General features: G+C 37.6%; 1 protein-coding gene across 6 annotated transcripts in view; it reads right to left on the minus strand.

Annotated features, from left to right (window-relative positions):
* Window positions 1–481: 481 nt before the first annotated feature.
* Window positions 482–13297, minus strand: part of DGKB (diacylglycerol kinase beta) — a 286640-nt gene continuing 273824 nt past the window's right edge. For all 6 annotated transcript variants that reach the window (XM_030445130.1, XM_030445128.1, XM_030445131.1 and 3 more), the window contains 3 exons: window positions 12673–12793; window positions 10929–10989; window positions 482–894 (listed from right to left, as the gene is read on the minus strand). In XM_030445130.1, coding sequence (XP_030300990.1) covers window positions 787–894; window positions 10929–10989; window positions 12673–12793 — 290 coding nt within the window. In that variant the 3' untranslated portion in view covers window positions 482–786. The remainder of the gene's footprint in view (window positions 895–10928; window positions 10990–12672; window positions 12794–13297) is intronic.

Raw genomic sequence — 13297 nt, forward strand, 5'->3', positions numbered from 1 at the left:
GGAAAATGCTCTTTATTAGGCATGAACTTTGGTTATTTGCGTGCATGTGCACTATAGTATCAGTCAATGTGCAGAATGATTTAAAGTTTGCCATGTTACAGAGAAGTACTGTTCATTAAAATAATTCTAGTGTTTGAACAAACAACACTGATGGCTAGTTTTGCAAGTAGTATCATCTCCCTCTGAACACAATCTCCTTAGCCTTTTAGTTTTTGCTCAAACTTGCCTTGCTTTCCAATCTTACAAAAAAGTTACACAAGAATAATCATGATCATTAGAATATCTCACACATTGCTAGACATTTTCAGCAGGTACAGTTACTCACATACATAGAAGTTCTCAGAATAAGATAAAAGATTTTAATGCTTAGCTGCATAAAAATTCTCAGGGTAGAAAGAGAGGGTAAACTAAACGTACAGGTTAATGAGACCTGTATTAGAAAAAGCTGAAATGGAAAACAGAGAAAACCAAATTACCCATGACATTCTCTTCCCGTATTCCATTGCAGAATTAGCCCATAGCTAATAAATGGTTAGGCATGCAACAAAAAATATGCTGTATCACTTTTTGTAAACATCTGCTTTCGTCATGCAAAATGCCTACAAAACTGAGAATATTCTTTTCTCTAATAGCATAATTTACATCAGCTCATTTACGGAAACTGTTAGACCTAAATCCATGAACTTGTGAGTAGAAGATATTCTAAAATTCTTGAAAGATTTCCAGCATAAATATTCCAAAGCAAAACAAAGCTAATTGGTTTTCTAAAAACTAAACTACATAGGCTTATTCCTTGCTGTGGTTCCTTGTTCTTTTGATGATAGAGGAGAAAAGACCGGTTTTTGGAGGAGGTCCCATCAACATGGGGGCTTGGTTCTTGTGAGTAATTTTTATCTGGGGGAAGACAGAAAAAAACCAGAGTCATTCCTTGAGCTAGTTCAGTTCCAACTATCTGAGATACCTGTATTGTCTTTATACGTGACTTGCAAACCTTCTTCATTTAATCAAAGATGAAAGGAAAATACCTGCACTTTTTAATGATCAATGTTGCGTATGCAGTAATCCAATCTATGGCTCATTATTTTTTTTTTTCACAGATATTTTCATGTATACACACAATAGTATTAAAAAAATCATATGCAATCCAATACATGCCAATATGTGATCTTTCCTTTTTGAGTGTGGGTTTTATTGCTTGCTTTTGAATATTCTGCATATCTACAAGATGAATAAGAATTTAAAAGTTGGAAGGGACACACGTGCTGACACCCCAAGCTGTTGCCTATTATTAAGGTATAAGCTATGTTCCTGTATGCTTTATTTATGCATGTAATCAAGCTGTACTGCTCTTAACAGGACACTGCATAACTTTGAAATAGCCTTATGAACAAAAGTCAAAAGCTAATACACAAAAAGGTCAAAAAAGATGAACCAGAATTCCAATTTGTTAATTAATTGTTAATACAATGGACCCAAATATTGAAAAGCCCACTTGAAACTCTTTGCAAGACTGCTTTAAAGCCACCCATTTTGATTTCTTTGATATAAAACTACGAATCACCTTAAATGAGACAACCTTAAAGTAGATTATGTCTGCAATTTTCTCTAATTCAAGTCTAAATTAGAGAAGACATTTTATGAATGTATGCTATGCTCAAAGCTAATTGAAAGCAATTATCAAAGTGGCATTTTGTCTGTGACTTTAAGATACATTGTAAGATAATAAATGATTCTCATTATGTAATAAAAAGGTCACATCTTGCCTTTGGGCTAGTGATGCTAAGAGTTTTTCAAAAGCAATCCGAGACATTTTCTTTAGTGAACTACGACTAATACAAGAACCATCACTTATTAAATATCAGTTGTCACCTGCATAGTACCCACATCAGAGCTGGGTATTTCTTTCAAAAAAAAACACCACCTCATTAAAAACTGGAAAAATATATCTCTTAAAGTGCATACCTGACATTTTCAAGTTAAAATGAATATCCTTCACTTATCATTCACCAATAGTAATGAAACAAAAAATGTGTGTCACGTGGAGGGGCTCATTAAAATATAGATCAGGACATTTCTTGGGATGGAAATTTACTTCACAATATAAGGAGACAGAAACATCAAAAATTTTCAAAAGAATGAGTGGGTTGGTTTAACTCTATTAGAGCCCTTACTTATCAAATGCTCATTTCCATGCCACCTTAATCCATTAGTGTAAAATTTCATACATGGTCTCTTTTTGTCAACATTGTTCATTAGTATCAGATTTAGCATACAGAATTTTGTTTTTAAGCCTAGATTAAGTTCACACAGACAATAACTCTCACTTTCAAAGACTGACATCAACTTATTTTCTCACAAGGTATTCTGCTTCAGGTTTTCATCTGCTTCACTTTGGAAGCAGATGTGTGTTTGGGGTAAATTGGAGTTATTCCATTGATGTCATTTTATACCAGCTGATGGTCTGGCCCTGGAAAATCTCCTTAAGGACTTTTGTAATTTTCATATGCTTCATGAGGCACATTTTGGGGCCCAGGAATAGTGCTGACATTGACCTGATTATGAGGATAAATACACGAAGGGATCCACTGCTTCTGTGAATTAATTCTTTGAGATTCATAAAGTGTCAGCTTATTGCAAGCTTTGGCCAGTAGGAATGGCTGCAGAGGTTCCTTTCAGAGGTAAATCATAGTAATTCCATCTTAAAATGAATAAAGGAGCAAAGCTCAAAAAATGGCTTTTGGATGAAGAGGTGAGGTAATCCTGAGACCCCATACAGACTGCATTTTGGATTGCAGGTCTTCAGTGCTGCTGAGGATGAATGCAACTATGTACTGAGAAAATGTTTATAAATGTAATGTTCTTTTTTGGCTCAAGCCATCTGTTTCAGAGACCAAGACCTCTTCAGTATGTTGTGTCCTATCAGCAGAGATGAGCTAAGAGGCCTGAAATCAGCTAAGAGGCCTGCATGTAATTAACTGCTCACATGTATGGGGATGGAGTCCTATATGCATTTCCCCAAGACATATTTTCAGCTGTTATAAAACAACACAATGCCAGTTGTTTAAGACATATTTTACATTCTAAAAAGGCAAAAATACACTGTAAACTCAAGTACGTTTTATTACTAGTAGAGTACGTAAACATTACATTAGCTAATAACAACAACCATTGAAGCCAAGATTTTATCCCATGAATTCATGATCACAGAAATTTAAAGGACTGATATATCTGGTAAACATGTTTAACAGAAAAATAATGCATTTGAAATTCCAAAACCAACTTCCCAGTATTAGAAACTGTATCCAATGATTTACCTGTTGGAAGGAACACCAGATCTAATTTAAAAAGAGCCTAATACTTAAAAGAAAAGTTGGTAATTGGTCCCTATTTGTTGATAGCAAAGTTTCTGATAAAGAAGCAGCCTGAATTTGTGATAGCAAACATATTTATCAATGCATAAGACAGACATTTATTTGTTTCAGGAGCAGGACAGTTTCAAAATATGCCTTGAAGCCATATTAATAGAATGCATCCACTAAATGGAATTCAGTGAACATCAATAACTTTAGTGTGATAACTATATCTTTTAGATCAATGCATTTTGCTTTCATGTTCCTTCTTCTACAATATATGCTGGTTATCTACATATTCCTGACTTCACAGAATGCCTAAAGGTTTACTCTTAACACAGAACATGGTACTATAAATACAGGTACTAACTATAATCCAATAGAAAACAAAACAGATAATCAGATCCACTTATAATGTTTCAGTGAATGTTAAAGCAAGAAACCCTGCATTTTAAAGACAGAAGGTAAAAACTAACAGAAAAAATCCTTAAGTTGGATCTATTAGTTTACACTCACTTTATACCGTTCTATTAGCAAGGTTTGCATGTTGGTAGTTTTCAAGATATGAGAGTTTTCCCAAAGTCTAGATCATAGAATTGGCTGGGTTGGAAGGGACCTCTGAGATCATCAAGTCCAACCCTTGATCCACTACCGCTACAGTTACTAGACCATGGCACTGAGTGCCACATCCAGTCTCTTTTTAAATATCTCCAGGGATGGAGAATCCCTGGGCAGCCCATTTCAATGTCTGATCACCCTCTCCATAAACAAATTCTTTCTCATATCCAACCTAAACCTCCCCTGGTACAACTTGAGACCATGCCCTCTTGTCTTGCTGAGAGTTGCCTGGGAAAAGAGGCCAACCCCCACCTGGCTACACCCTCCTTTCAGGGAGTTGTAGAGAGTGATGAGGTCTCCCCTGAGCCTCCTCTTCTCCAGGCTGAACAGCCCCAGCTCCCTCAGCCCTTCCTCACAGGACTTGTGCTGGATCCCTTCACCAGCCTCCTTGCTCTTCTCTGAACCTGCTCCAGCACCTCAATCTCCTTCCTGAACTGAGGGGCCCAGAACTGGACACAGTACTCAAGGTGTGGCCTCACCAGCACTGAGTACAGGGGCAGAATCACTTCCTTGGACCTGCTGGCCACGCTGTTCCTGATACAGGCCAGGATGCCATTGGCCTTCTTGGCCACCTGGGCACACTGCTGGCAATATCCTGCTCCTTTTACAGGAAATGGAGGGATACAAAACCTCGGTAACACAGAACTACTAAATACTTTCATCTTCCCCTAGGTGATCATGAGCTGTGCTGGGTATCATGATACAAATAAGCCCTACAGAATGTAGGCAGTGCTAAATAAAATCAACCCGTGATTTACATTATGTGGCATTTTGGTCAAAAGCTCTTCCGATCTAGAACAGTTGTTTTAAATATAGCGTTACGCAACGCATCTTTTAAATAGATTTCTTAACAATATTATTGTGCAAAGTGCAATCAAATCTAATCAGTTTGGCATTAATTAAGCTCTAATAATATACTCTAGTCTCTCTCCTAAGTAGTGTGATCCGTTTCCCCTTCACACAGGTAGATTGGAAAACATTCTGGTGTCATCATAATTTTTAAACATACTGAGAAAATGACAGAGCTGCAAAATTAAAATAAATGATTAATGGCAATTTTTTTTCATGTTTTGTACTAATAGGTATCACTGAGGTTTTAAATTAATAGAGCTGTCAAGCTCAGGTTGTTACAGATCCAGTGTAGAACTAAAAATTGAAATTATGTATTCCACAGACACCTAAAGATGACACTTTGGAATATTTTAAATTTTAATTAGTAGGTGCAATTGTTTTCCTCCCCCTCCTCCCTAAAACCACTGCAAATTAATTGGCAATTAGTCACAACTAATTCTTTTCTTAACAATCTGAACTGGAAAGAAAGGTGCATTACATGTTAAAGTATTTGTCTGGGGTGCAGAAAGCACACATGCAGTAAATTGCTTTGTCAATTACAAAAACCTCTGTTGTGAAATTAAAAAAAAAAAAAAAAAAAAAGCCTATGAAAACAAAACTAATTAATGTGTAGTGTACCTGTGAGCACAAAAACCAATGACCAGCTGCAAAATAAAGTGTTAGAAAGTTAGAAAACTACTCTGGGCTTGAAACAGGAATGTATGGACATTGTTGCTAAAAGATGCAACAGCAAAAACTTTTTTTAGTGATTGGTTTCAATTTATGGATCAACTATGTAATAAATGGCTATTATTCTACTAAAATCAGCCTAGGACCCAATTCCTCTTTAAAACAGCAGACAAAATGTTTAAATTTTCCAATTATAAACAACTGGTAAGAAAATATTACATTTGGTGACATAGAAAGAAGATACTTTACAGAGTCTAAAGAGTCTAGAAAACAGCTGCAGTTTCTTTTAGAAGCCATTTTAGAGCCACTAAAATGATCAGAGGGCTGGAGCATCTCCCCTATGAAGACAGGCTAAAGAAGTTATGGATGTTTTTCACCCTGGAGGAGGTTCCAAGGTGACCGCGGAGCAACCTTCAAATATCTGAAGGGGCCTACAAGAAAGGTGGGTTAGGGCTTTTTACACAGCTATGTAGTGAGAAGACAAGGAGAAATGGTTTCAAACTTGAAGAGGGGAGATTTAGGTTAGACACTAGGATGAAATTCTTTAATTTGAGGGTCGTGAGACACTGGAACAGATTGCCCAAGGAAGTTGTGGATAACCTTGAGCAGGGGCCTTGAGCAACCTGGTTTAGTGGAAGGTGTCCCTACCCATGCAGGGGGGTTGGAGCTAGATGATTTGGACAGGGACACTCTGCGCTGGGTTAGGAACTGGCTGGAGGGCCGGGCCCAGAGAGTGGTGCTGAACGGTGCTGCATCCAGTCGGCGGCTGGTCACTAGTGGTGTCCCCCAGGGATCAGTTTTGGGCCCAGTTCTGCTCGATATCATTATTGATGATTTAGATGAAGGGATTGAGTCCATCATCAGCAAATTCGCAGACGACAATAAGTTTGGGGGGAGTGTGGATCAGCTGGAAGGCAGGAGGGCTCTGCAGAGGGACCTGGACAGACTGGAGAGCTGGGCTGATTCCAACGGGATGAGGTTCAACAAGGCCAAGTGCCGGGTCCTGCACTTTGGACACAACAACCCCATGCAGCGCTACAGACTGGACACAGAGTGGTTGGAGAGCAGCCAGGCAGAAAGGGACCTGGGAGTCTGGATTGACAGGAAGCTGAACATGAGCCAGCAGTGTGCCCAGGTGGCCAAGAAGGCCAATGGCATCCCAGCCTGTATCAGGAACAGCATGGCCAGCAGGCCCAAGGAAGTGATTCTGCCCCTGTACTCAGCGCTGGTGAGGCCACACCTTGAGTACTGTGTCCAGTTCTGGGCCCCTCAGTTCAGGAAGGAGATTGAGGTCCTGGAGCGGGTCCAAAGGAGGGCAACCAGGCTGGTGAAGGGACTCGAGCACAGACCCTATGAGGAGAGGCTGAGAGAGCTGGGGCTGTTCAGCCTGGAGAAGAGGAGGCTCAGGGGAGACCTCATCACTCTCTACAATTCCCTGAAAGGAGGGTGTAGCCAGGTGGGGGTTGGCCTCTTTTCCCAGGCAACTTTCAGCAAGACAAGAGGGCACGGTCTTAAGTTGTGCCGGGGAAAGTTTAGGTTGGATATTAGAAAGAATTTGTTTATGGAGAGGGTGATCAGGCATTGGAATGGGCTGTCCCGGGAAGTAGTGGATTCTCCATCCCTGGAGATATTTAAAAAGAGACTGGATGTGGCACTCAGTGCCATGGTCTAGTAACTGTAGCGGTAGTGGATCAAGGGTTGGACTTGATGATCTCAGAGGTCCCTTCCAACCCAGCCAATTGAATTCTATGATTCTATGATTTTTAAGGTCCCTTCCAGCCCTTCCTGGCCATTCTATGAGCCCCTGATTCTTCATGTTATGGGGTGTTGCAGCCAATAATACTACATGAAAGAAAATCTTTGACTCTCTCACTTTTCTTGCCCTGGTTTATTGTGATTACTATAGAGAGGAGCCATTCAGTAATTCAAAACATATTTTTAAGGTGCATTCAAATTATAATATTTGGAATATTAGTTCTAAGTTTTAATATTTACTGGCTTACTACATGTTTTCCTATCAGTAAATAGTATGTTTCAGAATATATCTGAAACTACATTTATGGCAGTCCCTTGGGTAGGCTCTGACTATGGATTTTTTTGTTCATTTAGGCAATATTGTTGTTTTTTCTGTAGACATGTCTATCTTTTACTTCTAATCTAATGTTGTTAGCAGCCTGTCACTCAGATATGATGCCAACCAATTCAAGAATAGATGAAAGAACCAAAATCACAGTTATTGCTAATTAAGATAGAACATTCTTATGGATTTTTTCAAAACAATGCTAATAATTTATGTAGCTAAATTGAAAGATTACTTTTGTTAAAAAAAAAAATCCTGATGGCTAAAGCTAGAAGTTTATTGAATTAACTGGAGAGTCTTTGAAGTTTCATTACTATTAATGACCTGTTTGGAGATCAGGTGAAACCACAGATATCTTTCATGTTGCTATATTTGTCTGGTAGAGTTCTGATAGAATTTCCTCTTCAGCTAATCAGACAAGATATTTAACATAACATTATCATCTTTCCTTCTCCCAGAGCCTCCTCTATAAAAAACAGTGAAGACAATACAATTTGATGTTCAGATTCTGCATCTTATTATAGCAGAGCAGAATGACTTTGTCAGACACTGCAGTCTGCCTGTGTTAAACATATTGAATATCTTTTGATGACAGACCTCTAGACCAAGCCACTCACCTTTTTTAGTATACACAGGACCTAGAAAAACACATTCCTGTTCTTGTCTAGGGATGCTAGTTGTCTGTGTGCAATAGAAGATGATGAAAGATATTTAAAGAAGCACAGGTCTATTTCTTTAATACTAAAACTGGTAGCATGAGTGAAAATCATAGATCACAGCTTCTGGGGAATCTGGAGCCAACATCCACTTTTGTCATCATCTCAGGAAGATTTCCTAGCTAGTTGGCAGAGAACTTCAAGGACAAACTGTAACATAGAACTGATAGAACTAGTGGGAAGGGGAGAGGTTGGACCATACATATTTTTGCTTTTGTAAGACGTAGAAAACAGAGTGGGGTATATATACAATAATGCAAGAAGCAATTGCAATAAATACTAAGCTCCCCAGAAGAGAAAAAAAACATTTCCTGAAAAATGGATAGCATAAAAAAGTAATTTTATATCTAAATTCATAAGGATGCAGTAGTCTAGACAAATAGTTCAAATAGTTTCTCATAGGAAATAAATACTTTCAACAGTATGGTTTTTTTTTTAATCATAGAATCACAGAATCATAGAATGGGTAGGGATGGAAGGGATCTTAAATAACACCAAGATCCTACCCCTCCCACTAGACCAGGCTGCACAAGGCGTCATCCAACCTGGCCTTAAACATTTCCAGGGAAGGGGCATCAATAACCTCTCTAGGCAACCTATTCCAGTGTGTTACTACCTTCATGGTGAAGATTTTTTTCCTAACATCTATCCTAAATCTACCCTCTTTCTGTTTAAAACCACAGTCCTCTCACTATCCCCGCTTCTGAAAAGCCCCACCTCAGCTTTCTATTCATAGAATCATAGAATTGGCTGGGTTGGAAGGGACCTCTGAGATCATCAAGTCCTACCCTTGATCCACTACCACTGCAGTTACCAGACCATGGCACTGAGTGCCACATCCAGTCTCTTTTTAAATATCTCCAGGGATGGAGAATCCACTACTTCCTGGGGCAGCCCATTCCAATGCCTGATCACCCTCTCAGTAAAGAAGATGGATACCACTGAAAAGTATATGGCATTTTTATCCTGTTTAAAATGATATTTTAACAGCAATTATCAGTAATAATTTACTGTTTCCACAAGGCAGTAATTGAAATGTAAGAATCATCTCTTTTTCCAGGTTTGTCCTCAATTTTGCAGGCAGCTTCTGCTAGCATTATCAATCAGATAGGAGGGATTTTGAGCAGAGCAAGCAGTCAAGACAAAAAAAAGTGCATGTTATTGCCAACATCCTCCCATAAATTCTCTTCTGTAATCTGGCAACTGAAAAATTACATGTCTTTTTCTTCAACAAGTAATCACTGGGTTCTGTACTGTTGCCCTGCACTGTGCCGTAGCTGTAGAAGAGGTGAAGATAATGATATCTCTTAACTCCAAACGTTTCCTGGAATAAATCTCATAAAATCCCCACTGTTCTGCCTTCACACAGGGTGTGTTCACATGGTTTTCCTTTTTGTAGCATTTGAGCCCTCAACATAGAGAATTAGAGTTCAGGCACTCTCCCTGCTGTTCAGCTGTAAACTATGATGTATCTGGGAGGCACGAACTATCACAATCCTTTTATTTCATCCTAACCCATACAACATCAGATTCCGTACCTCTTAGCACCTTACTGAAGGTGCTCCTTTTTACTTTTTTGTGTAGTGTTTAATTTTACTACAGACATAAAGTTCATGAAAGTCATCCAGTACCCTGGTTTGGAGAATTACCCCCATCTGGACTTCTTCCTTGTCACATTACTGTTTTGTCATACTTACAAGTTGCAAGGTTATAGCAATTCATGTACATAAATGTACTTAAAAACATGAGTCTTTAGAGAAACCAAGTTAGTAAAAAGGCATATTAAAACATGTTACTAAGCCTGTGTTCAACAAAAAAGAGCTTCAGTTTCTTCAACAACATCCTCTCCAAAGGCTCAGTTGCTATAATTTATCAGCCATAAAAATGGAAAGTTTTTTTAGCTACACCATTATTGTGTTGCCTGTAAACACTTACTCTGAGCAAGCTCCTATACTTTTCTATCCTGTCCTGTCCTGTTCTGTCATATCCAAATTGCTGTTTACTGCTATGTGTCAGCACTGAAGCAAGAGACTAAATAAATCTCTTAATTTCTCCTTTACACTGTAAGAATTTTGACAATATTAGTTCTATTGTATCATTCATTCAGTACAGTCAAGACTCCAGCCTCCAAGAAACTGTCCTTGATAAGAACTGTCACAAATACAATGGAGATCTTCCTCAATACTTGAAGAATGATTTCTTACTTTATACACTTTAACATCAAAACTAACTTTGGTTCTTCCTCATCAATAGAGGCTATAGATCTGAGAGATCATCATAAATAAATTATCACACTGTGAAAAGGTACACTGGGACTGCATCCTTTAAGTATTTTCCAAACCTTTTTATTCCATCCTAAACTGAAGGACAAAATCTAGAGTGATAAATTGAAAATGCAGTTAATGTTGAGCTCTGTAAGTGTGTGAAGATGTTACCAAAGGAAAATGAATTAATGTGAAAGACACTGGTTGCCTTTTAAAATGAAAGATGCTGTTTCTATCATTGAAGAAGTCAAAGTAAATAAATCAGTTAATGTTTCTCACTACTGCAATTTTGGTTATTCATTAAAAAAGGTTCCTAAACTTGTCATTCAGCTCTCTTCCCAGAGTATCCCAGTATCCCCAGTACTCTCAGTATCCTTACCGTGCAAGGAGTTTGCATCCAAGGTTCTCCATCTATCTGCATAGGCAGAGACTTGCTGGTCCTAAAGTGATACATTTCAGAGCATAAATAAAAGTAACTAGACAAAATTGATAAATATATTTATTAAGCACAGATATATCTCCATATGACAGAACCTGTTTACAAAAGTAACCTAGTTACTTAGTAGGCTTCAACACACAAAGCAAAAACTCTTGCTAGTAATACACAACTCTCGCATGGGAAAACAATCTGTAATTTGTGAAAACTCATGAACTTCAGGAATAAGCCTTAATAATGGAAAAGATAAAGGTAACTACTATTTTTAGAGTTAAGACTGGCTATTAGAAAGGAAATTTACCACCACTATTTATTAGCACTATGAAAGAAGTTTTTACACTTGCATCTAACTATGTGTTTGACAGCATTTTGATAACATGACAGTTACAATATATTCAGAGGCTTTAGCATACCATGTTGTAAATTTAAATTATTAGTAAAAGGATACTTATTTTAACATAAAGCTACAGCCCGTGCTTCCTGTCTAGTTTTGGATACCACCTTAAGAAAAGTATAGACAAACGAGAAAATCAAACGAAAAGAAGGATGATCCTTTTGGCTCATTTCCAGCCCTGTATTTCTGCATTACAATAGTACGCATCCAAGACTACAAGAAATAACATGGAGCAGATAAATTTAATAATAGAAAAAGGAGCCAACTGGGCACTTCTGTTGGTCAGCAGAAATTCTGCCTTGGGCACTACTTGAAAATGACTAAGAGTTAATGGCATTATCCAATGTCATCTGGAGCCATAAGCAGATGTAAGGAATAATGTTCAATGACCTCTCACTTTATAGGTTTGGAAGACTTCTGAGTCTTTTGCAGACTCGGTACTGCTGACATGGGATTATAAAAATTCTTAGTACCCAGAGAAGGTTGAAATGCCTCTATGTTCTATTTCTCTCTGCTTCACCCACTCGAGAAAGTACTTTTGAAGTCAAAATCACCCAGTCCTTGAGGCCGGTCTCAAAAATATGACAGGTGCTTTCACCAATTGTAGTTATTTGATTAAAGTTTTTCTTGCTGTTCTTCTTTTAGGCTTTGGGGCTTATAATTGCATCACTTATGATTTTATTAAGATTTTGGAAAATTCTTCCTGTGAAATTCTTCACTGAAATAAAGTTGAGCATCTCTCTCTTTTCCAGTCATTACATAATCCAAAAGTCATACTAATTATTTTCTCCCTCAGTCCTAGCCCAAGTTTGCCCTATTGTGTATCTTCTGGTCACTTCTAGCATAGTAAATGATAAAGCCTAACTAAATTAGCTCCACCATTAGCAGTTTATATATTCTAATGTATTTATTAATATGGACTTGTCAGTGTTCAGTAAATAACAAATTGAAACCAGTTTACTTTGACTTCTGCAGACTACTTTGACTTTTTCCTCAAAATTCCACGGAGGTTTTATTAATAAAACTTATGATGTTCATGGCTCCCGCTCCAACTGGTTATTCTGCTTCAGAGGATGAAATGACAAATGAATACAATGTGTGAAGATTGAATGTAAATGCCTTTTTATGAGTTTCTTGACACATTAAAAGAAAATGTATTTCATATAAAAATATTTTTGAAAGAAATAAATACAGTATATACGTCTATTAAACTACCAAAGAACTTAAACCAAAAATATATAAAAGTTTGCTGTTTCATTACAACAGAGCAGTACAAATTAAAGCTGCCAATACCTGATGACAACAGATGAGCACTGTGCAAGCCGCCTTCCAGCACTTTTCAGACCTGTGTATATCTGTCCCATCTCCATGGCTCCTTCTAGACCAACTACTTCCATAAGCTGATCACTCAGATCTATAAAAGTAAAAAAAAATATATGTTTTATGTATACAGAATTTACGGTGGCCATCCTGATTAGCAAGAACTGTCAGAATACCAGATAATAAAAAAAAGATGTAGAGAACAGAACTGGCAAAAATTATGATTCTTAAAAATTTATTTCAGCATTAATGCTGGACACATCTGGACCTATTGTCACACCATCCTAAAATATCTTTACCAAAATTATTCTAAAAGACAGCAAAACATACTACCCAAATAATCTTAGTATATGAGAAAACAGGAGGGACTCTTCTGTTTAAGTTACCTGACACTCACAGAATGAGTTTAAAAATGTATGCAGAGCATCGTTTCAAGAGATATACAAAATCTGGTAAGGGAAAAGTTAGACCCTCTAGATCCTACTGGATTTTATTTTATACAATTCTTCCCAGACAATGTGTACAACTCTAATTTAGCCTATGTATGCATGCAGCATTAGCATCTTTAATTATGAGACCACTTATTTTTTGCATTGGA

The sequence above is a fragment of the Calypte anna genome, chromosome 2, assembly GCF_003957555.1.
Source record: "Calypte anna isolate BGI_N300 chromosome 2, bCalAnn1_v1.p, whole genome shotgun sequence".
NCBI lineage: Eukaryota > Metazoa > Chordata > Aves > Apodiformes > Trochilidae > Calypte > Calypte anna.